Here is a 20374-nt window from a genome sequence, read left to right on the forward strand (position 1 = left end):
TAAAACAACGTCATTGAGATTTTATAAGCCTAAAATGATGAAAAGTGGCGTTGTCTCCGACATTTCATGGAAACCTATGTGAATACTGCTAGTTTGATTCGACGCGACGGAAACTGCGACTTTTGCTGGGACTTGGTTTCTATATCCAAAGTTGCGTTCTTCGACTGTTTGACCGGGTATCTTTCACATTTAGATGGACAACATGACACCAAAGTTTCCTCAAGAAATGACGCGACGTTTGCGTGCAAGTTGAGTTTGCAGGGTTCACAATTTTGTTCCTGGTACCAGTGATTCTTTCTGTTTTGACATCTGTCTACTACTCGATGACAGCTTTTGCGAGACGTTCGCTCAAGTTCTTACTCATCGCCGCTTTACTGAACGGCAGTGTTGCATCTGCGTTTGTTAGCCCAACGTCGTCAATACTGCAATTGCAATCCTCGCGTGCCACCAATCCATCGACGATGCAAACGATAGTATCACAGCAAGCAGACTCTGATTCGGAGACCGTTCGGATTCGGGGCGGGGGGCCATTGCCTCCTTCCAACCCGAAAGATCCGGCTGCCAAAAATAAAAAAATTCGAATTTCCTCCTTTGATTCGATGCGCTTTTTCCTCATTACTCAGATTGTGTTGGGGCACTTTATCCGTTTCGCCGAGCCGTCGGACGTCGTCTTCAAGTTTTTTTCGCACCACAACGTGATTGTGGGCTTCTTTTTCGTTCTGAGTGGATACGTGACGGCCTACACGACGACGGAGAATGCGCAGCGCATCGCCTCTCCGCGCCTGACGGAAACACCTTCGCAGAAATGGATCCTGAGCAAAATCTTTGGTTACCTACCTCTGCATTTGTTCGTGTTGGCCTTGTTCAGCCCACTTTTTCTGTACGCTGATGTCAAGTACAACGGATGGGTACGTGATTTTTATGTCTTTTGGAAGTACGGCTGTCCGGGTCTCTTATTTGTTCGCTCTTTTGTTTCTTGATTCATTGCACTCTAGCCAACGGCTGTCTGGCATGGCTTCCTATCGGGCACCATGACACAAGCATGGTTTCCGATGCATGCCGAGATCTGGAACGCTCCAACTTGGTTTTTGTCAGCCTTGACTTTTGCGACAGCTCTTTTCCCGTTCTGTTTACCTAAGATTGCTCAAATGGACAAGAAGCAACTGCGAAAGACAGTAGGATGGCTCTGGATCATCAATCTTTTGCCCAAGATTGGATATTGTTATGACTTGAACGTTTGGAAGCTGGCGGAAGGCGTTTCTTCTGCCAAGGCTCATCCCAGTATGGCAATGTTCAATATGGTCCGCTTCAGTCCTTTGCTACAAGTTGCCGAAGTCTTAATTGGTGCAGTTGCTTGCCGCCTCGTCATGTTGGACGGTACCGAAGGTGACGACACCAAGACCAATGCCTTGAGTACTTTCGTTCCGCTCGCCGGTATCATCGGTCTTATGTTAGCACGCGCCACTGGTCTTGTCGAGATCAGCGACATGCTAGCTCGTGCTGTAGTGTTTGTTCCGCTTTTTCTACGATTCATGATGGCGGCTCATCGCAACACAGTCAAGGGTGTCAAAGATCCATTGGTATCATTTTTGTCGAGTAAGTTCTTGGGTTCGTTGGGCGCTTTGGCATTCCCCATATTTGTGCTCCACGGACCGATTGGACAAGTGTTTTACAAGAAGCTGATCGCAACCAGGGTCTTTGGCAAAGTAATGACGGGTCCCCAGAACTTTGGTTTGTACCTATTGACGACTGTAGCCTCGGCTTGGATTGTTCAAAAGACATTTCTGTCCAGCAAGGCGGTGGCCAATTGGTCAAAGAATAGCGTGGATAAATTGTCGTCGTGGGTATAAGGGAACGCAGGTAGCTGTGCATGTCATGAATATAAGTGTTTCGAGAAGGTGGTTTTGAGGAAGACCTACATATTTGCCTACGCATGCCTTGATAAACAGAACTAGTGGCGTAACTCAATAGATTTTAGTGTATACTTTTCGTTTATTAGGTTTCACATCCGTCATTGGCGGACCAGCCAAGCCCCTCTGCTTTACATACTCCCCAGAAGACCCACAAGTGGCAACCCAATTGACAGGAATGTAAATAAAGTTTTGCAGCCACTTGTTGATACCGTAATGTCATTAAAGCCGGGAAAGAATCGACGTTCCGTGTCCATATATTGACAGCCATTCGTGGAAGCCAGCGGTTCGACGTTTGAGCAGTCAATGTCGAACGAAATCCCTCCTCCTTTATCCTCGCACAGTGTACAGGAGGTGCAGACTATAAGGATAGCGAGTGAGAAGCTGCTTCACTGCCACGTTTTGGATGTATCGGGTTGTCCAGTCTTACCTGATTGTTCAAAGGGATCGGCATTGAAAAACATGAAGCAAGATTCTGGTCTCAGAAGACCACTCTCTGCCTCGATCAAAATGCATCCGTCATTCATTAGGAACGAGTCTTCCTCACTATTGAGGTCGGAGTAGTCTACACATACCTCAGTCCGCTTTACATTCCATTCCTCTGCAGCAAAAGCGATAACTGTACTAAAAGTCGCACACGTCATGGTGCGTTGATCGCATTCGAGCTCGGATACGCATGCTATGGAACGACCTCGCACGTCACAGGCGCAGTCAAAGTCAAAGCGAGTCTCCTTGTAGTAATTGCAGATGTCGTCAAAAGTCGAGTCGTTACTTTGGAGGTCTCGTTGAAGATTCCAAGCATTGGCTGTTTGGGATATGGCCGAGGTGTGCTGTTGGGCAGTCTCAGCAGCTGTAAAAGCCGCTACGTATATGGCGCTGGTTCCAATGTATCGCATCCTTTTGGTTGCGCTCGATTTATTTGCTTCTTTAGGCGTTCCGGTGGAGCAGTTCTTTGCTGAAGGGTTGCGGCGAGTGCATACGCGTTCTCTTGTGTGATCATCTAGCTTGTTGCCCAACGCGTTTGCACACTTTCAAATTCACAGCCAATATCAATTGACTGTGAAAACCGAGAATGACCCACGACTGTTTCGATATCATGTCGTATCAGACATTTTCCAAGTAGAGAACCGGATACCTGACGAAAAAAGGAGAAATTGCGATTTTGGAAGATTCCATCCGAGTCGGATGATTCACAGTCAGATCGTCAAAAAACGATGAGCCAGAATATGACGATATAAGACGAGGCAGCTTGACTGTGAGCACGAGTCGGCACATAACCGAACGAACAGGCAAAAACCAAGAGACTAGGCCGAAGTATCAATCACACCGTTGCGATCGAGAAACAATGCCCGAATTGCCGGAAGTAGAACAATTCCGTCAACTCCTGTTGCCATTGGTTTCGAGTTCCAGTCCCATTCAAATTTCCGCATGGAAAGACAATCCTCCTAGAGTATGGCTCAGTGAAGAGCAAATAAATTCTTTATCGGGCAAGTACTACTGTGTGGATATTTTGCGTAAAGGCAAGCAGCTTTGCATAGTTTTGCAGCCGAGCAAGGCCAACGGCCAGAAAAAGGAACCGAAGAAGTCGGTCTACCTGTATCTTCACATGGGCATGACGGGGCGGATTAGCAGTCCCAACCGCGAATCTGGTTGGGGGCGTCAAAGTTCCAAAGTAGCCGACATTGAGTACCCTCCGCGCTATACATACCTGACTTTCGCGACGGAACACTACCAAGCTGCGTTTTCAGATCCTCGTAAATTCGGCAAGGCCGTTCTATCGGACAATTTAGATCCTTTCGGTCTGCTAGCTCCGGATGCTCTGAATTGCAATGATGAGAAGTTAATTCGCAATGAAATTATTCCCGGTTTTGTGGAACAAACCAGAAGTATTAAAGCGATTTTGCTCGATCAAAACCGAGTGTGCTCAGGGGTTGGAAATTGGGTTGCGGACGAAGTTTTGTATCAGATCGGGATGCATCCTGATCAGCAGTACTTAACCGAAGAACAGGGCTCCCGCTTGTTCGAAACGCTGCAGGCAATCGTTCGAACTGCGGTAGGATGTCTGAATTCTGATACCAAATATCCGGACAGTTGGCTGTTTGGCTATCGATGGACTAAGAAAAGGGCCGGGAAAGATGCCGCAGGACGCGCCCTTACTTTCCTTACATCGGGAGGCAGGACGTCGGCAATTGTGGCGTCAGTTCAAAAGCTTAATAAACGACAAGGAAGAAGAAACAGCAGCGAGAATAGTCACCGTAATACTCATGTTAAAATGACCGCGGAAATGGTGGAAGAGGAACAAAACTACCCAAAAAGAAAGGCTAAGCGAATCAAGCGGACTGCGATTGTTTCTCCTCTTTCTGAAAAAGTTGGAGAATCTGGAATGAAGAAGGACTTCATCCTTGAGGAGAAATTGACAGTAAGACGTAGTTCACGGCTTCGTTTATAGTTGCAACGCTGCTCCGAAATTACTTCTTGTCTGTCGAACAGTGATCGAAAACGATGTAGCTGTAATCTTAGGAATGTGCTGCAACATCTGAATTGCACGCCAATGCCATTTTGAACTTATGCAGTCTGCAAACCTTAGGGATAAATTGTCGCACACGATGTTTTCAAAGTGGGGAAATTGATGCAGCCATCCAGGGTAGTAAGGACTACCGCGGTCTCTTACAAAATCGATTCAAAAGCTTACTTACTAGCATCAAGTAGGCCTTTTCGTTGCATTCGAAACCCATGTAGTACCATGTGCGCTTTCCAAATATTTATTACACGTCCAAAATGAAAGCCATCCCATGTTTCCAACGTTCCACGACAGTTTTCACGCTCAAAAAATTGATCTTGGTGCCGAAATGACGATACTGGACTCCTACAGAAGAACTTAACAGCCTCCCGAGTGAAACGATATAGATTGATAGTGGGCGTGTGCAAGTAAGCGAAAAATGCATGTGACTCGAGTAAGAACTGGAGACCACGTTCGTTAGATTCATCATGCCGACCAACGGAGATTCGAAAATGAGGTGGTACCCACAAGAACACGTCCCGCCCATAGCTCTTCTTCATGGCATACCATTTGTACTGACGATACTGTGAGACGTTGTATATTCCTAGACGACTGACCGGATCGTGTTTGCCGGTAGGCGGGTGATTGCCGACGTTGTAGATCGTCAACGTGTGTCCCCAGTGGCGTTCTTCAGGGAACGACTCCCCTCGCCGCCTTGGATTAGACGCTGTAAACGAAACGGAAACGGTCTGGTTTGTTTGTGGATGGGGGCACATAAAGTCATGCTCTTTCCCGTTTCCTCGACATTTGTGGCTCAAATTGCCGTTTCTCCTTGACACACTGGACTCGAGACGAAAATGTAGTTGAAATCACCCGATAATACCATCATCATGCCTTGCCACATATGCCTGCCTAAGGAATCCCCTACTATAACAAGGTCGGATATATTGTGTTCGTGCAATATATGACAGGCGCCTTGCGGTGAGAAAGAAGAAAAATCGCCCCCGTCTGCCCACCGGTATTTGTCAAACAGGCAAGTCTGCGATGTATTTTGATACTTTCGGCAATATTCTGGATCTGTTGTCCACTGTCCGTTGTTCATCGAAGGCCACATCATGTTACTATCGGCGAGTTCCTCCGGCAGCACTATGTCAGACGACGATGGAATGTCGGTGCACTGATAGTCGCATTGGCTAAGACTTGGGTTCAAAAGACACTCGAAAGCCAGAGAAGTGCGTTCGGCGCGCAAATCAGAGCACATACTCGAACTGTGGTTGCAGCGGTCGCACGCTGGTTGCGACATACGTTGCTTCATCAGAGGAAGTCCTCCACCTGAAATATTTGGTACAGGTGCGCTGAAAACTTCCCAGTCTACAGCGGAATATGCTTGTATTCTATCTAAATCGGATGAAACGAAGGCAACTCTCGTCAGCACAACGACGAGAAGCATTGCAGTGAAAGCAATCAGCCATATCCTTGTCCCCATGATGAAATTCCCTCACGGCAGTCCTTGTAAGAACCGGATTTGTAGTACTGACTGATTTGTAATATTGAGCAATCGACAGGAAAATGTGGAGACAGAAACCATGGATCGGAATGACCGCAAGATGCCTTACAGCTGGACAAGGTCGTAAAAAAGGAAACACGAGACAGGGGACAGACATAGCGGTCTTTATGTACTAACTGTAACCGTGCCAGTGTAACGAATTGGAATGCATGAACTTATCATTTAAATTTGAAAAAAGCGGCTGCGAAAAAGTGTAAAATCATGGTGAATGATTTTGAAGTTATTAAGCTTTAAAAATAATCATAGAAAACCGTCACAGGGAAGCGTTTCGTCCACCCAGTTTCTAGCTAGCCGTACTTTGATGTTTTCCAAAAGAGTCACGGATTGCCCGAGGTTGAATGCATATGTGAGCGTCAAATGACAAATCCGTCATACATCGCATATTCCATAAGAAGCGGTCGAGTTTACTGATCAGAATAGCCGAATTTCAATGCAAGGTAGCCGTACGCTCTTGAAATACGCCAGTCCATTACGGCGCAAAATCTCGATGCGATGGGCAAGCGCTGTCGGTCAGCATCCGATTCGAGGGAATATTCCAATTCATGGACACGGTATTGCACTAGAACAGTATGCTGAAGTTGATCGAGCATTTTCCGAGGAAGAAGTTCGGGCTTTCGGAATGTTAGTCAACGACATGAATCCTTTGCATCGGTCTTGGTCGATCAGGGATGACTTGCCGAGCGAAATCCAGGATCATGATATGCTCCACTGGGACGAAACGTCTCGCCGCAGCAAAGTTCTTGTACACGGAATGCTTGCATCGACTTTGTTCACCTCCATTTTCGGAACGCTGATTCCTGGAGCGGTGTATTTGTCGCAACATTTAGATTTTCGAAAACCGGTTTTCGCGAATGAACTCGTTACTGGTCGAGTTGTCATTGATAGAATACGGCAAATGAAAAGGAAAGGATTAATCGTTACATGCAGTACCCGAATTGTGTCTGGAGACGAAGTATGCATCCGAGGAGATGCAAATGTTTGGATACTAAATGGTACCCTGGAAAAGGAAACGTATGCAACCTTCGACGCAACCGCGAAATGAATAGCCAGATAATCTACGAAGAAAAGGGTAACACTATTTTCCCATCGCTCTGTAACATATGTTTTCTGGCGTAGCCTGCAATAAGAATCACAACCGTCCATACGATGGCCATCAGTTTTATTAGGCTCTCATCGACGCCTGCCTCCGGAGATGGACCTGTTTTAGAAGCCAGGGAGCGATTTTCCTTCTTTTTTATAAATTTGAGGTCCGCTTCCTTTAGTTCATCGACCAATTCTCTCTTTATGAGAGATGACACAGTATCAGTATCGGACAAGTCGTCGTCGCCATCATTAAAGGGTTCGGTACCAAGCCTCGATTCAAAGTCGGCCATTTCCGTATTTTTCAAACGATAAACGGCGCCAGTTGGGCTGGGATCTGCGACCCGACGGATCGATTCCAGAATGGCGTCCGTGTCCTTCGACAGCTTTTGTATCTCCTGGTCTAAGGTGCCTTCCCAATCCTCTTTTGTCCTCTGCGAAGGCGGGGGTTTTAAATCGAAGTTTCGCTGCCGCGAGGCAGAATTCATCTGTACTTTGCTTGGCGTCGCGCTTATGTATAATGTGAACGATTCAAATGGACGGCGTTTCACGCAACCTTTCACGTCGACAGAATGGTCGTAGCAATGTGATGATGGCGATCAATCAGAACAACGGAAACGGATTTACCCTTGCTGCTCATTCGCCGATCGACAGAAACACGTGTCCTAGATTTGTCTCATATTTTGTCATTGTTTCTCAAGGTTGCCAAGTCCAATAAGCACACAAATTTTTAAGTGGGAGGGCAATTCTGTCCAACCTCATACATATTATCTCGCCTACTTGGACGTCTCACAACAGGTGTTATCAGCATGGACGCTTTCCCATACAAGGTATACTGCACACGCGACTCTAGCTAGGCTTTAGAGGTAGCAACAACAGACTACCTATCTTGACAGGCAATATTGGCAATTTTACTCGTCGTCGGAGTCGTCATTCGATTCATCGCCGTTATTGTCATGAAGTCCATCGGCGTCACTATCTTCCTCATCCTCAATATCACTCCCTGCTGCATTCTTTGCATTGTACTTCGACATTTCCTCCTTGAAGCGTAGTTTGTCACTTTTGGCCATTTTTTCGTATTTCTCCTTCTGATTAGTACTAAGAGCCCTGAACAGTTCCCCCGCCTTCTTCCCGAGCTCTCCAAACGACATGTCCGGATTTTCCTGCTTGATCTTTGGTCGCATCTCGTTCAAAAAGTAGAAGAAGGAAGTCATGGCCTTCTTCGGTGCGTTGGGATCCTTGTTTGCCTTCTTGGAGGATGTAGCTCCTCCAGTTGGTTTGTACTCAGTCATTTCCTTAGAATAACGGGATTTGTCCTTCGTTGCCATCGCTTCGTATTTGGCTTTGTCCTTGTTACTCATAGAGCGCCATTCGGTACCGGCAATCTTCGCCTGTGGGAGAGCAATACTGGTTGTTAGGCTAGCATCTTCTCAATGTATCATGGCAAATAATTTCTGAATTTGACTTACAATTTCAGAAAAGGAAGCCTCGGGATTCTCTTTCTTGATTCTATCCCTACTTTCGTTCATGAAAAAGAAGTACGCAGTCATGGCGCGCTTAGGTGCATTCGGATCCTTTTTGGCCTTTTTCTTGGCCTTGTTACCGCCATCTGAATCGTTGTTGTCTTCCGGTGCAGAATAGTCCTCCATTTGGTCTTGGTAGCGCTGCTTATCATCATTCGCCTTCTCGTCCCATTTTGTTCGTTCTTCCGGACTAAGTTTCTTAAAGTCAGCAGCGATGATCTGCGTGATTCCTCCGAAGGACGCGTCAGGGTTCTCCGCCACAACTTTCGAACGAGCTGCACCCGCATATAGCATGTAGGCTGACATGGCTTTTTTGGGTGCCTTCGGGTCTTTCTTTGACTTCTTGCGCTTCTTTTTGGGCGACTCCTCATCGTTTTCGTCCTCGTCCTCGTCGACGGCCGGCTTGCTCTTCTTTTTCTTCTTCTTGGCATCTGTGCGCCTTTCTTCCAAGTCGGAGTCCAAGTCTTCGTCGACTTCCGATCCCATCTCATCGTCGTCCATATCCGAGTCGTCCGATATGTCTTCTTCGGCAGCCGCCGCCGCATCCTCGTCAAAGTCTTCGTCTTCCGAGTCCTCTTCCAATCCACCTTCATCGGGCCCACCGTAAATCTCGTCTTCGTTGTAAACGGGCGGACCGGCTTGCGGTTCGTCCAAAAAGACCCCCGCCGATCCCTGCAGATTCTTGATCGGAATCTTCTTGCCTGATAGAAAGTTGTACAGCGAGGCATAGTCACTCCGATCAATACCGGAAAAGGTGTAATCCTTCGGCGTCCCCCCGCCGGTGACGGATGATTTCAGATTGACACACAAGTCGAAATTGCGGGTTGATCCCTGCCCGCCCGCATACCGTTGGAATTCGACACTTTCCAGCTCGTTAAAACGAATCAGAATGGGCGGCTTGTGAATAAAGACGAACTGTTTTTCCAGCGGATAGAGCAGTCCCTCGTTCGCGCGGACCGCGCACTTTACGCAGGCTTGTTGGGCTGCGTTAGAGAATTTTCCCGGAATAAAGACTTTCTTTTTGGCAATAACTTTGAAGGTTTTGGCCACGAGGTTGGAAAGCGAGCCCCGCATGACGGGTTGAAGTTCGCCACCGTACTCGTTCTTTAGCGTCTCCTCGTCGAGATTGACCGTAACCTCGTCGGGTTCCTTGGTTGCTTGCAGCACCAGATACTGGTAACGCTGTTGACCTTGCCGAATAGGCTTGTCCAAGGCAATGACAAAGGCCATGTGCACTTCGTCCGGTTTGGGCAACAGAAAGAGGCGGTTAATGTCGTCGTACTTGATTTTGTAGTCGTACTTTTGCCCGCGCAGTCGCAAGAAGTAGTCGTACAGTTCGATGGAGTAGCGCCCCCGTGGCGTCAAAAAGGTCCCCTTATTCTGCGCGAACGAAACAATCACGTCACCGGTGGTTTTCCGAATGTTGGCGGAATGCATAATCCTTTGTTGGAGCAATTCAGCGGCCGTATCCGCGGTCTTGTCGGCCGGGTCGGCCTCCGGATCGGGCGGAATATAGAAACGTACCGCCACTATGGAATTTATGAGTTGAAGGAGAGAAAGTGCAGAGAGCAGAGGACCGGATAAGCGGCATTCAACTCACAACATACGAATTCGTAGGACGTACATACAAATACAAACACCCGTTGTCTAGCGTCGGCCTTCTCTACGTACCTAGTTGATCCGTTCCTGCTTCTACGGCATCGGATTCTGGGAATTGCAATTCGATTTCATTGCGATTGTTTCCGGGCAGAACGCACTGACTGACTTGCGCGAGATCCAGACTCATCATTTCGTCTTCCGCGCGTGGTTCGAATTCCTGGCCCTCTTCATCCATATCGTCTAAAACGCAGCGTCGAAAGAGTAGATTTTTGCCTTTGATGGCGGTCAATCCATACTGCGTTCCCGCTGCGCTCATATTGTAAATTTGCAGCTCCACGTTGTACTTGTCCTTGAGTTGTTCCTTGAGCATGTCCAGATCCTTGGCGGGGAATCCGTCAAAGCGGAATTCGTGCGGCAGATTGCCGTCGGCTTTGGTGGGAATCCGGACGTGCCCCGATTTGCCAAAGACTGTCCATAAGGCTGTTCCCGCCATTTGGTCGACGGGGATGGTCTTGCGTGTCCCTCCCCCCGTATCGTCGTCCCGGCCCGTCATGGCCGACTTCCATACAATCCGACGATCTTCCAACACGAAACTACCCACCGAATGTCCGTGCAAACCAATGTGCTTCCACACAACAGCGCCGCCGCCGCCGTCATGGTTATCGCGGTTGTGAACGTTGCCGTCACTCATCATAGACAGAACGGGGATTCCTACGACCACAACGACAATAGATAAAGCTGCGGGAGGAGACTGGAGGTCTTTGGTCGTCCTTCTCCGGTCCCGTTGGAAACGCCCTGTCGCTTCCGACTGGGACCGTGGTGCGTGCTACCGTCCGGCGGGGAGGTGCGCGAGCCCCGCATCCCTCCAACGTCTGTATGTCCTTCGAAAGGACGACGGTCAACCATAACGACGGATCCATCCCAAATGATCTGGATTCGCGCAATGGAAGGGTAGGGTGCGACACCGATCGTTACTTACAGTTAGTCAGTCATCCCACAAATGAGGTTAGAAACAAAGTAGTGCAGGCATCTCTTTTTTTTACTATTAGACAATAGATATTGATTTCTGTACCGGGGACAACGAGTATATTTAAAACCTCTTTGTCTATCCGTTGTGTCCCCCCAATGACACACATCCTACAGTGTGCGCTCCTACAAAACTGTCATCGTTCCCTAATCGTTGGGTTTGATACCATCGAACTATCACCAAGCCAATGGGTTTCGGGGCGCACCTTCCACCCTGTCTAGATAGGAATGAGCAATCAAAGCTAGACGCTCTGCTGTTTCTCTGCGTAGTTCAACATTCTTATTACAAAGGAAAGGTTTTAAATTGAAGTGATCCAGGCGATAGTCCGACCGGAATATATTGTACTTTAAGAAAATGGTATGCAAAGCGTACAAAAATAAAAAGTAAGGGGCACAATGACGTAGAAACCCCGGCGACACTCGGAAGAGTGCATGCATGCATGTTTGTGTAGTCAAAACGAAAGCCGCAGTAATTGGAAATGATGACACGCTGGTACGGTTGGTATAACGGAATAGCCGTCGGACGGTGGGGTGCCTTGGCAACGCGCTTGCAATATTTTACTGATTCAGAAATCGTGTGCGCACATCCGGACACACAAAGCTGTTGCACGACGTGCAGCACTTGGTAGCGTGCAGGTACGGCACGCACTTGTCGTTGCCCAGGTCCTGCGTCATGGCCATCAGCGAAGCCTTAGCTTCGGCCAGTGCAGCCAAATTCAGCGTGCTCGCCGACGCAATGGACGGGGCACGGTAGTGATCCCGCGACCGTTGAATGTTTATGCCACCCACGCTACTCTCACCATTGACCGCGGGTTGCTCGACCCAACCCACTTCGGTCATGGTTAGTTTGATGGCTTCCACGAGCCGTTCCCCAATTTCGTAAATAGTGCCCACGTCCACGTCAATGACGGGACTTACCATGAATCCACCCACCGGTACGTGATACGGTACCACCCCAACTTCGTCGCAATGCTTCTTGAAGGCCTGTACCACGCGTGTACGAAACTCCGGATCCCGGCACTGTCCTTCGTGCGTGACAATGCCACCCCACATGAGACCCTGTCCTTGGCAGCGAAAGAGACCGCGCGATATCTTCATGACGTACGCCATAATGTGCCCCATTTCGTCGCCCAAATGCGCAACGCTCGGCAGCCAGGTGACGAACGTCTGGAGGACTTCCGTGGCGGCGAGCAGGGCGCGGGTCGACGAACCGGCGTAGGTATGTGACTGCATGACGGAACACTTGTTCGCGTGTAGAAGACTACGTCCCTGTTTAAGAATAGCTCCGGAAAGCTGAAATACTCCGGTGGCGATGGCCTTACCAAACGTGACGGCGTCCGGATCCAATTCCCAGGCTTCCGACACGAACAAGGTCCCCTTGCCGTGACGTCCGAGTCCACACATAATTTCGTCGCAAATAATCTTGATACCGTGCGAGCGGGCCATGGCTACGTATTTCTTGAGCAAGTGCTTGGGCCAGGGCAAAGCGGCTTGCGACGACCCCCATTGCGGCTCGATCAGCAAAACGCCGATTTCGTGAGCGTGAGCGTCCAGGAACTCTTGGTACTTGAGTAAGAGTTCCGTTTCGTCGTAGGGTCCGAAGGAGGTGGGTACGGGATAGATGACTTGGTGATGTTTGTACCAGAGCGGAGACTTGGCCCCAAAAGACGTCGAGGGTGGACCATGATAGGAAGTGGCACCGACGGCGACTTTGGTACGTGCCGCGTTGGCCTCGTGGGGGTTTTCCAACATGCGGGTTTGTAGGACCATATCGATCGCCGCGAGCACGGCGGATGCGCCTTCCATCTGCAGCGACACGCACCAGTCGAGCGACTCCTTGTTCTTCCAAGGCAAGTGGAGTTCGAGAGCTTCCAAAAAGGGTCCGAGTGCCTCCGGCACGCCCGAACTGGTATGAATCGACAAGGGCGCGGCGGGTTTGCCTTGCCGCAGATCCTCCATGACGCGGAGTTCCAGCTCCAAGCCGGGTTGCAGAATAGCGTGGAGATTGGTACCGGAAAAGCATTCTGAACAAGCGAGTCCGCAAGCGAGAATCTCCCGTGTGGATCCGTCGGGCAGGCGCTGAACGTGGCGGACGCCGTCCTTGGACAGAGTCACGGGATGTTCGGTACCGGCGGGACGACGCGCGGCGTAATTCGTGTGCCGAATGGCGGAATTATTGGAGGGGGTCACCTCGGGATCGACCGTAGCGTCTTCCATGGTGCCTGCAGGAACCGGAAGAGAAAGACTTTTGGGTCGTTACGGACCAACGCACGGGTCCGTCGCTTTTTGTTATTGTTGTCGTTGTTGTAGTCTTTGTTGTGTTGTAGCTGTAGCTGTTGTTTTCTTGCGAGCTTTCTCGTTATCGAAAGAGAATCGCCGTTGGGGCGACACGGGTGAGTAGATGACGGGGATGGGTGAGTCTACGGAATTCGTAACGGAGCTCTCAATAATGCAGTGGTGACGTTGAGGTATCTTCGTATTCCGAGAATTTCGTTGAACTGTGTACACTACCAACGGAACAATCCACTTCGGGTACACGTGGTTTGAGACCGAGGATATAGGAAGATGCCCCCCCCTACGACATTCGGAGCAGCTGTTTTCGCGAAGACTCGGGAAATGGGTCCCGGAAACTGACCCGACACCCGAACCGAAACCGACCCTTACATTTATAGTACAGTCGACTAATCTAAAACAAAATACTGTAAATACCCTATCTCACTGTCACTGTCAGTCCTCCCCGCACTACTGGACCAAGCCACCACCGACGGATGGCCGAGTTCCAGCAAGGCGATAACATAATCAATAATGGACGAGGGTCGGTAACGACACGGCCGGCTGCATCCAAAACATCCCGGAGTAGGCATCTTTGGTACCAATATAAATAGAAGCCAACGCCTCTGGAATTGCTTACCCAACCTCCCGGCATTTTGGCGACATTAGTTTGGCTTTTGGGGGGCGGGGATTCGCTGATATGCTCCGACTCGCATGGTCTTGACGGGCTCATCCAATGGATGTGCACACTTTTGGGAAGAAGCACAGTGTGGCGCGACAAGATTCCATCGGCTGTCATTTGGAGGTGTACGGCGACAATGTCGGCAAAGACCGCAACGAGACCTATTGTCAAACGCATTCTAAGAAGGGTACAGACATGGATTTTAGAAACAGATGGGTTGGTGGAAGATTTGAAGCGTCTATTGAAACTACTGTACAGTATCAACCACTTTCTAAAGGCCATGCAAGTTTCCTTTTGTTTCCGTCGCCTTATGAAGATCTATACTATCCCCGAGATGGCTTGGCTTCTGCTTGGATGTAGATCTTTGCATTTTGGGGGGTTGGCCCGTCAATCAACATGACCATGCTGCACGTGGATGGCGCTATGACCGTCTTGCCAACAACAAAACACGCACCGCAACGAAAAGTGCTGATCCGATCGACAACATCGAGCGTCTTACAAAAAACTTTGCGGTCTATGGACCGACCCCCTTGACTCATGTAAGTCGATGGTTCCTCATGTAAGTTTTACAGAAGAAGACACAAGAAGCCACACAAAGGTCAAGCAATTTTGTCACTACGCTGAAACTCAAATTATGCGTGGCCATTGATTATCGCCTATGATCAAAGTGGGAACGATATGGTTTTGTGGAATTTGTTGGAAACGGACTGCAGATCTTATCAATGGAGCCGACAAACGTGGAGTCGTTATCTCTTTGTGATGGTCGAATATAGCTCGCGGGGCAATACATACTCTAGTTCCTGTATCCACCGCGTTGCTTATCATTTAGCCTGAAAACGGACAATCAGGGGTGTTTTCGATGAAAGTAATCCTCATTCCATTCTCGTTAACTGTAAATGAAATCCAAACCCACGAATTCTCGTCAATACTATACGCCCAGTTTCAGTGTTTAACCGTAAATCCAAAAGAGCTGCTTTTCTATCGCATTTAATTTAAGATTAACGAGACCAAACGTATCTTGCAGTTGCATTTAGATTAAGCAATTTAACGGCTAAAAAATGAGATACAGAGCAAGATACAGTATCGTCCAAAATTTTTTGACCGATTGGGACGCTGGCACACTGATGTACAAATAAGAGCGTAAATGATCTATTGCGGATAATAAGTTTTGTTTAACATTTTTCTGGGCTGTGACTGACTTAGAGTTCACTCAATGTCACGAATTTGTTTCTGGACGAACACTTTCACGAGCGGTATTCATTTCTGTTTTCGATGTGTCGAATTTTATTATCGACAACTATAGAGATCAGCAACCAGTGCACCGCTTCCGCCAAGTATGGCAGGAGGTTCTTGGTCTTGTCTCTAATTTTCCGATTCCTCACGCTGCAACTCTTGGCAGCATGCTATTCCTACACGTCAGAAGAATTAGTTGCCAAGATTTTGTTCATTTTGGGGGAGGTGGACAATACGACGAGTGCTACTACACTCTCCAAAATACCCTGCCCCTTGTGCTGGTATGATGGGACCTAGAAATAGTTCGGCAATCTATCGTCTCGCCGTGGCAGTCGTCGCGCTACTCGTGCTCCTATCTCTGTATCAGCAGTTTTTCCAATCAACCCAAATCAGCCTATGTGGAATTTCCAATCTTTCTAGCACTACGGCTACCCGCCAGCGCTCCAACTTTGACAGTGAGAAGCACGACCATTGGGAGGCCATTGACGGGGATGTCCTTCGAAATTCCGACTGTGGTCGTCAAGTACCAAACTACAAGCCTCCTTCAAGCGCATCTACCCTTCACCAAAGTGATAACAGTTCCAGCAAGTTATGCAATTTAGAAGGTCCGGGACCTCTACCGGTTATTTTGATGACATATGGTCGGTCAGGATCCGCAGTTACATGGCAAGCCATGAGCGCGCTGGCTGGTGGAGACGTGATAAACGCTCAGGAATATACCGGTATGGGACCGCAGGACCGTATCAACTTCTTTGCCAAGCACATTGACGAAACGTGGGCTGAAGAATTGTTCTGCAACGAACGTCGAAAGCATCCCGGGGCGGGCATCATTGGTACCAAGTGGAAGCCGGGTACTTTGGAATTACTCACACAACCCCCCGGTGCCCTCGGGGCGCTTGTTTGGATGCGAGAGCACGCCGATACTACCCGGCTTGTGCGAACTATACGCAATCCCCTGGATATACAGATTTCGACCCACAAGCACAAGTTGGCCAAACAAAGTTCGACACAAAACCGACTTCGTGCACACTGTGACATGGCAAACAATGAGCGCAAAGAAGCCTGTGTACGAGATCATCTAAAAACAGGTACAGGGATGGAATTGAAAACAGATGGGCTGGTGGAGGAATTACAGAGTTTGCTAGAAATGGAGCAGGGCATTGATCGTTTTTTGAAGGCCTTGCAGGTTCCATTTGTTTCCGTCACCTACGAGGATCTGTACTATCCCCAAGATGGCTTGGCCACTACTTGGATGCAGATTTTTGGCTTCTTGGGAATTGGTCCTTCCACAAATTTGACCATGCAGCAAGTGGAGAACGCCATTACCATGATGCCAACCCATGGTGCGCACCATAATGAGACTCTATCAAACTATGAAGAAGTCAAACAAACCTTGGAGGACGCCGGTTTAGAAGCTATGTTGGAGCCTGGTAGTGCATATTTGCAGATACCAGTAGCCTCGCAAGCAGGGAAAAAGTGCCGTTCCGATATCTGATATAATCTATATCAAATGCACTTGGCACGCAAGGACTGAGTTTTGTTCTGCAAGTCAGGCAGGCAGCCCAAGGCACGCTGCTCGCACCTACTTTTTCAGTACGTAGGAAAAGTTTCGAGCACCGCAATCTGATCTTCTAGCCAGTAGCTCTTGCAGAGCGTTCAGAACATTGTCTTTGGGTAAACCTTCAATAATCCAGAAACTCTGCGGTACCCTACCCTTAGACTCAAATTGACTTTTCTGCATTGGTAGAGACACTACTACTGTTTACGCTACTAGTAACAGTCAGTGCAAAAGGGTGAAATAAAACGTTGTAGAGTAAAATTCCCCCGTGGTCCGCGCTTCCGTCACTCGGGCGCATGCTCTGATCGACGACGACACCCACTGTGGGAAAGAATGGCGGAAGAAAAATAGTATCCATGATTTAGTGACCATTATTTACTTTCCACAATGCCTGTTCGTCTGTCTATTCTTATAAGGATCTTAGGCATTACCGCTGGTGCGTATGTTTGGGGGTTTTCTTTATCGCCAACAGCCCGGAAGTATTGGACTTCGTCGTACAGAAGGGCACGGTGTGGACCTGGACTTGGACTCCAATGGTCTCCTTTGCAGGCCATGTCCAACGAAGACTCCTCCCCATCCCTTTCCAATAACCAAACGAGTCTTACGGAAGAAGACCTGCCGGCGGATCTTGTTGTGACTTTGCAGCAAGCCTCCAACGAAACTCGCGACCTCGTCCGCGAAACCCTGCGGCAACTCGCTCAGCTTAGTTTGAAGGACTACGAATGGCGCGCGGGTGTCTTTTTATCCAACCAGGCCGATCGGCTTGTGGAGGAATCCATCGCACGTATGCGGGGGGATACACCTACGTACGTTCGTCCCATGGACGCCACCGAAAGTGCCCTCGGTCCTTTGGGGCGCTGGGAAAAAACGTCCGTAGAATGGTTGTCCCGCGTCTTTGACGAAGAAGGACGTCGGGCACAACAAATTGTCAACAGTAACGGGGAACTTGTTCGCCCAATACAGTTGGTGCAAGGCGCGAACCTGACGGATGTTGAACTCGGTCCTCTCGGATATTTAGAAAAGACGGTGGTAGACTTTCTACAATCCATTCGTGATTCGGAAACCGCCCGAGTACAAACCCAAACGCTGCGTCCCAAGGATTTGGAAGAAGCTGTGCGGGGTCCATTAGGACAGCTTGAACTCGCGGCCGTCAACGCCTTGCGAGAGATTCGGGAGTCCGAGCGCCTCCGAATGCAGCAAACTGCGGTTCGGGGCGGCGACGTGGTCCGTCCCATGGACGTGCCCGGACCACTCGGGGAGTTTGAGCGACAAGTGGCAGAAATCGTTCGTGGGGAACAGCGCCGAGCCAATGAACGGAAAGATCGCATCGTTCGACCGAAAGATGCTTCACGACGGGGACCGCTTGGCGAGGTGGAATTGCAGGCAACCCAAGTGCTTGACGCCTTGTCCAAGGAAGAAACAACGCGTTTTCGGAATATCCAAAAATGGCTGTCGGAAAAGCGTCCGATGGAGAGTAATCGGGAGTCCATTTGGGGTTTTTTGGAAGCGCTTGTTGTGGGTATCCTGAAAGGACCTCAGTTGCTGTGGAACGTCCTTGAGCGTGTCCGTGAATTGCTCGCCAGTGAGCCGTTGAACGCGACAGACCAACAGATTCTAGCAGAACAAAATAACAAGCAAAAGCAGCCGCAGCGATCTGATGAAAAAGGTAACTCGGATGCGAAGGATTGGCAACGGTGACACTATTGTTTCCTGGACAAAAAATCTGAATACTGCGCTGCCTGGACTAATAGTAGAAAACATGTCTGTATCTTTTATTTTATACAATCAGGTTTCCGCCCTAAACCTTTTCAAGGGAGTAGAGCCTTTCCATGAAAAGCCAGCCACCATCAGGCGGTAGACCCCTTTTCACTAGAATGCATTTCTACCCTTTCCAGACAGGACCGTATTCAGCCTCTTCCTCGTCCTCGTCGTCTTCGGCATTCCACAATTCCAATAGTTCTTGCTCCGTCCACAAACTCTTGACTTCGATCGACAATGGATTGACTCCCTCAAACCAGTGCTGCTTAGGTCGCATCCCGGGTTTAATGCCGCGATCCCGCATGGCATCAAAGAGTTTGGACCAATCTTTCTTGGATGGTGCTTTATTGTTACGGCCTTTCCACACAAAATTTGGAATGGCAGACTCCAGCGCTCGGATTTTGCTCTCCGTCATTGGCGATTCGCATCCTTCCTTGCGACGGTTATAGTGGTAACGTTGCAAAATCAGCCACACGCGCAAATCCTGGTTGGTGTCGTCGCTGGTTGGAATGGCCACATGTCCATGTGCGTCGTGGTACAGCTTCAAGCGCTCCAGCATACACTTCCATTGGTGGAGACGTAAATGCCAGCGAAACTCTAGAGTCTCCAACAACTCGATACGCTCAGCGGTCAAGGCGGTGGGTTCGCCATTGGCGTAGCGTCGGTAGGCGGTGCGTTGGTTCATGCACCACTGACCGAGAGAAACATTGCCTTGATAATCTTCCGGAACGTTAGAGTGACCATGTTCCCGATAAAAGGTTTCCAACTCTTGATACCGTGATTCCCATTTTGTGGAATGAGACGTACACCATTCAAATCCCAGTGCGTACAATCGATCGAGACGTTGTTGAGTCAAGGTGGAATCTTGATCGAGCTCGAGACGTCGGTATTCTCGACGCTGGTTACGGACCCATACACCCAAGTGTGGAACACTGGGCGGGACCTTGCAGTGACCGTTTACGGCGTGAAACGCACACAATTCTTCGTATCGACGTTCCCACAACAAGGCTTGTACATCCCAAGGAAATTCCAGCTCAGTCAGGGCTCGCAACTTCTCCTGACCGAGACGAGGGCGGTTCGGAGTGACGTTTTGAGAAACCGTTGCGATGCTACTCTCTTTGCTTCCACCGAGCGCCTGATGTCGGTAGTTCCGCCGCAGCGATAGCGTCCACTGGTACAATTCCTTGTCGGGATGATCTTTAGTGATCAAGGAATCACCGTAGGTATTGTAGTGCTCCCGCAGCCTTTGAAAGAGGCTATCCCAACGAGCGCTGTTTTTGGAGGATACCCGCAGTGCCGTTTGCTGCGGAGCGGCCGAGGACTGAGAGGCGTGTCGTGCGATGAACGGCGCACGCGGAATGCCTGGCCGAACCGAAAACGGCTCGTTGCGAGCGACGAACCCTTCTGCGTCCGGGATTTGATACGCTACGTAGGCCAGCCAGATTCCTAAGGAAGCCCCCGGGGAACGTGGGCGACGTCTGCTCGTTCTCATGGTCGTTCTTGTTCCTAAGGGGGAGTGGAAATCTTGGATAACCTTCGGTTCCATCGACATGGAATTTGCGTGTCGTCGGAAAAGCCAAGCAAGTTACGTCTTGTGGGGCGACCGCCCTAATCGACATTTGCACGTAGAAATATTCCTAGCTGACGTGGATCTGGTGAAGGACAGA

General features: G+C 49.2%; 11 protein-coding genes across 11 annotated transcripts; 5 read left to right on the forward strand and 6 right to left on the reverse strand.

Annotated features, from left to right (window-relative positions):
* Positions 1–202: 202 nt before the first annotated feature.
* Positions 203–1966, forward strand: PHATRDRAFT_44980 (predicted protein; the record flags this gene model as incomplete). The annotated part of the gene is made up of 3 exons (XM_002178831.1): positions 203–248; positions 331–908; positions 996–1966. 3 exons carry the CDS (start codon positions 203–205, stop codon positions 1848–1850), a joined length of 1479 nt encoding a protein of 492 aa, XP_002178867.1. The 3' UTR covers positions 1851–1966.
* A 75-nt stretch (positions 1967–2041) lies between these two features.
* Positions 2042–2806, reverse strand: PHATRDRAFT_34549 (predicted protein; the record flags this gene model as incomplete). Its single annotated transcript, XM_002179045.1, has 2 exons — positions 2042–2271; positions 2341–2806. The coding sequence occupies 2 exons, from the start codon at positions 2804–2806 to the stop codon at positions 2042–2044; spliced, it is 696 nt and encodes a 231-aa protein (XP_002179081.1).
* Positions 2807–3156: 350 nt separating this feature from the next.
* PHATRDRAFT_44981 (predicted protein) lies at positions 3157–4359 on the forward strand (the record flags this gene model as incomplete). The annotated part of the gene is made up of 1 exon (XM_002178832.1): positions 3157–4359. The coding sequence occupies exon 1, from the start codon at positions 3256–3258 to the stop codon at positions 4357–4359; it is 1104 nt and encodes a 367-aa protein (XP_002178868.1). The 5' UTR covers positions 3157–3255.
* An 865-nt stretch (positions 4360–5224) lies between these two features.
* Positions 5225–5896, reverse strand: PHATRDRAFT_34551 (predicted protein; the record flags this gene model as incomplete). The annotated part of the gene is made up of 1 exon (XM_002179046.1): positions 5225–5896. One exon carries the CDS (start codon positions 5894–5896, stop codon positions 5225–5227), a length of 672 nt encoding a protein of 223 aa, XP_002179082.1.
* Positions 5897–6407: 511 nt separating this feature from the next.
* PHATRDRAFT_44982 (predicted protein) lies at positions 6408–7611 on the forward strand (the record flags this gene model as incomplete). Its single annotated transcript, XM_002178833.1, has 1 exon — positions 6408–7611. One exon carries the CDS (start codon positions 6408–6410, stop codon positions 7017–7019), a length of 612 nt encoding a protein of 203 aa, XP_002178869.1. The 3' UTR covers positions 7020–7611.
* A 462-nt stretch (positions 7612–8073) lies between these two features.
* PHATRDRAFT_11286 (predicted protein) lies at positions 8074–8298 on the reverse strand (the record flags this gene model as incomplete). The annotated part of the gene is made up of 1 exon (XM_002179047.1): positions 8074–8298. A coding segment is annotated over one exon (225 nt), but the record flags the coding sequence as incomplete, so codon positions are not given.
* A 1167-nt stretch (positions 8299–9465) lies between these two features.
* PHATRDRAFT_11409 (predicted protein) lies at positions 9466–9945 on the reverse strand (the record flags this gene model as incomplete). Its single annotated transcript, XM_002179048.1, has 1 exon — positions 9466–9945. A coding segment is annotated over one exon (480 nt), but the record flags the coding sequence as incomplete, so codon positions are not given.
* A 1818-nt stretch (positions 9946–11763) lies between these two features.
* Positions 11764–13422, reverse strand: PHATRDRAFT_44984 (predicted protein; the record flags this gene model as incomplete). The annotated part of the gene is made up of 1 exon (XM_002179049.1): positions 11764–13422. One exon carries the CDS (start codon positions 13420–13422, stop codon positions 11764–11766), a length of 1659 nt encoding a protein of 552 aa, XP_002179085.1.
* A 790-nt stretch (positions 13423–14212) lies between these two features.
* Positions 14213–16886, forward strand: PHATRDRAFT_34555 (predicted protein; the record flags this gene model as incomplete). Its single annotated transcript, XM_002178834.1, has 4 exons — positions 14213–14345; positions 14519–14697; positions 15362–15672; positions 15695–16886. The coding sequence occupies 4 exons, from the start codon at positions 14213–14215 to the stop codon at positions 16884–16886; spliced, it is 1815 nt and encodes a 604-aa protein (XP_002178870.1).
* A 450-nt stretch (positions 16887–17336) lies between these two features.
* On the forward strand, positions 17337–18647 carry PHATRDRAFT_34556 (predicted protein; the record flags this gene model as incomplete). Its single annotated transcript, XM_002178835.1, has 1 exon — positions 17337–18647. The coding sequence occupies one exon, from the start codon at positions 17337–17339 to the stop codon at positions 18645–18647; it is 1311 nt and encodes a 436-aa protein (XP_002178871.1).
* Positions 18648–19203: 556 nt separating this feature from the next.
* PHATRDRAFT_6725 (predicted protein) lies at positions 19204–19707 on the reverse strand (the record flags this gene model as incomplete). The annotated part of the gene is made up of 1 exon (XM_002179050.1): positions 19204–19707. A coding segment is annotated over one exon (504 nt), but the record flags the coding sequence as incomplete, so codon positions are not given.
* Between the last annotated feature and the right edge of the window lie 667 nt (positions 19708–20374).

This window comes from Phaeodactylum tricornutum, chromosome 5 (genome assembly GCF_000150955.2).
Source record: "Phaeodactylum tricornutum CCAP 1055/1 chromosome 5, whole genome shotgun sequence".
Lineage (NCBI taxonomy): Eukaryota > Bacillariophyta > Bacillariophyceae > Surirellales > Neidiaceae > Phaeodactylum > Phaeodactylum tricornutum.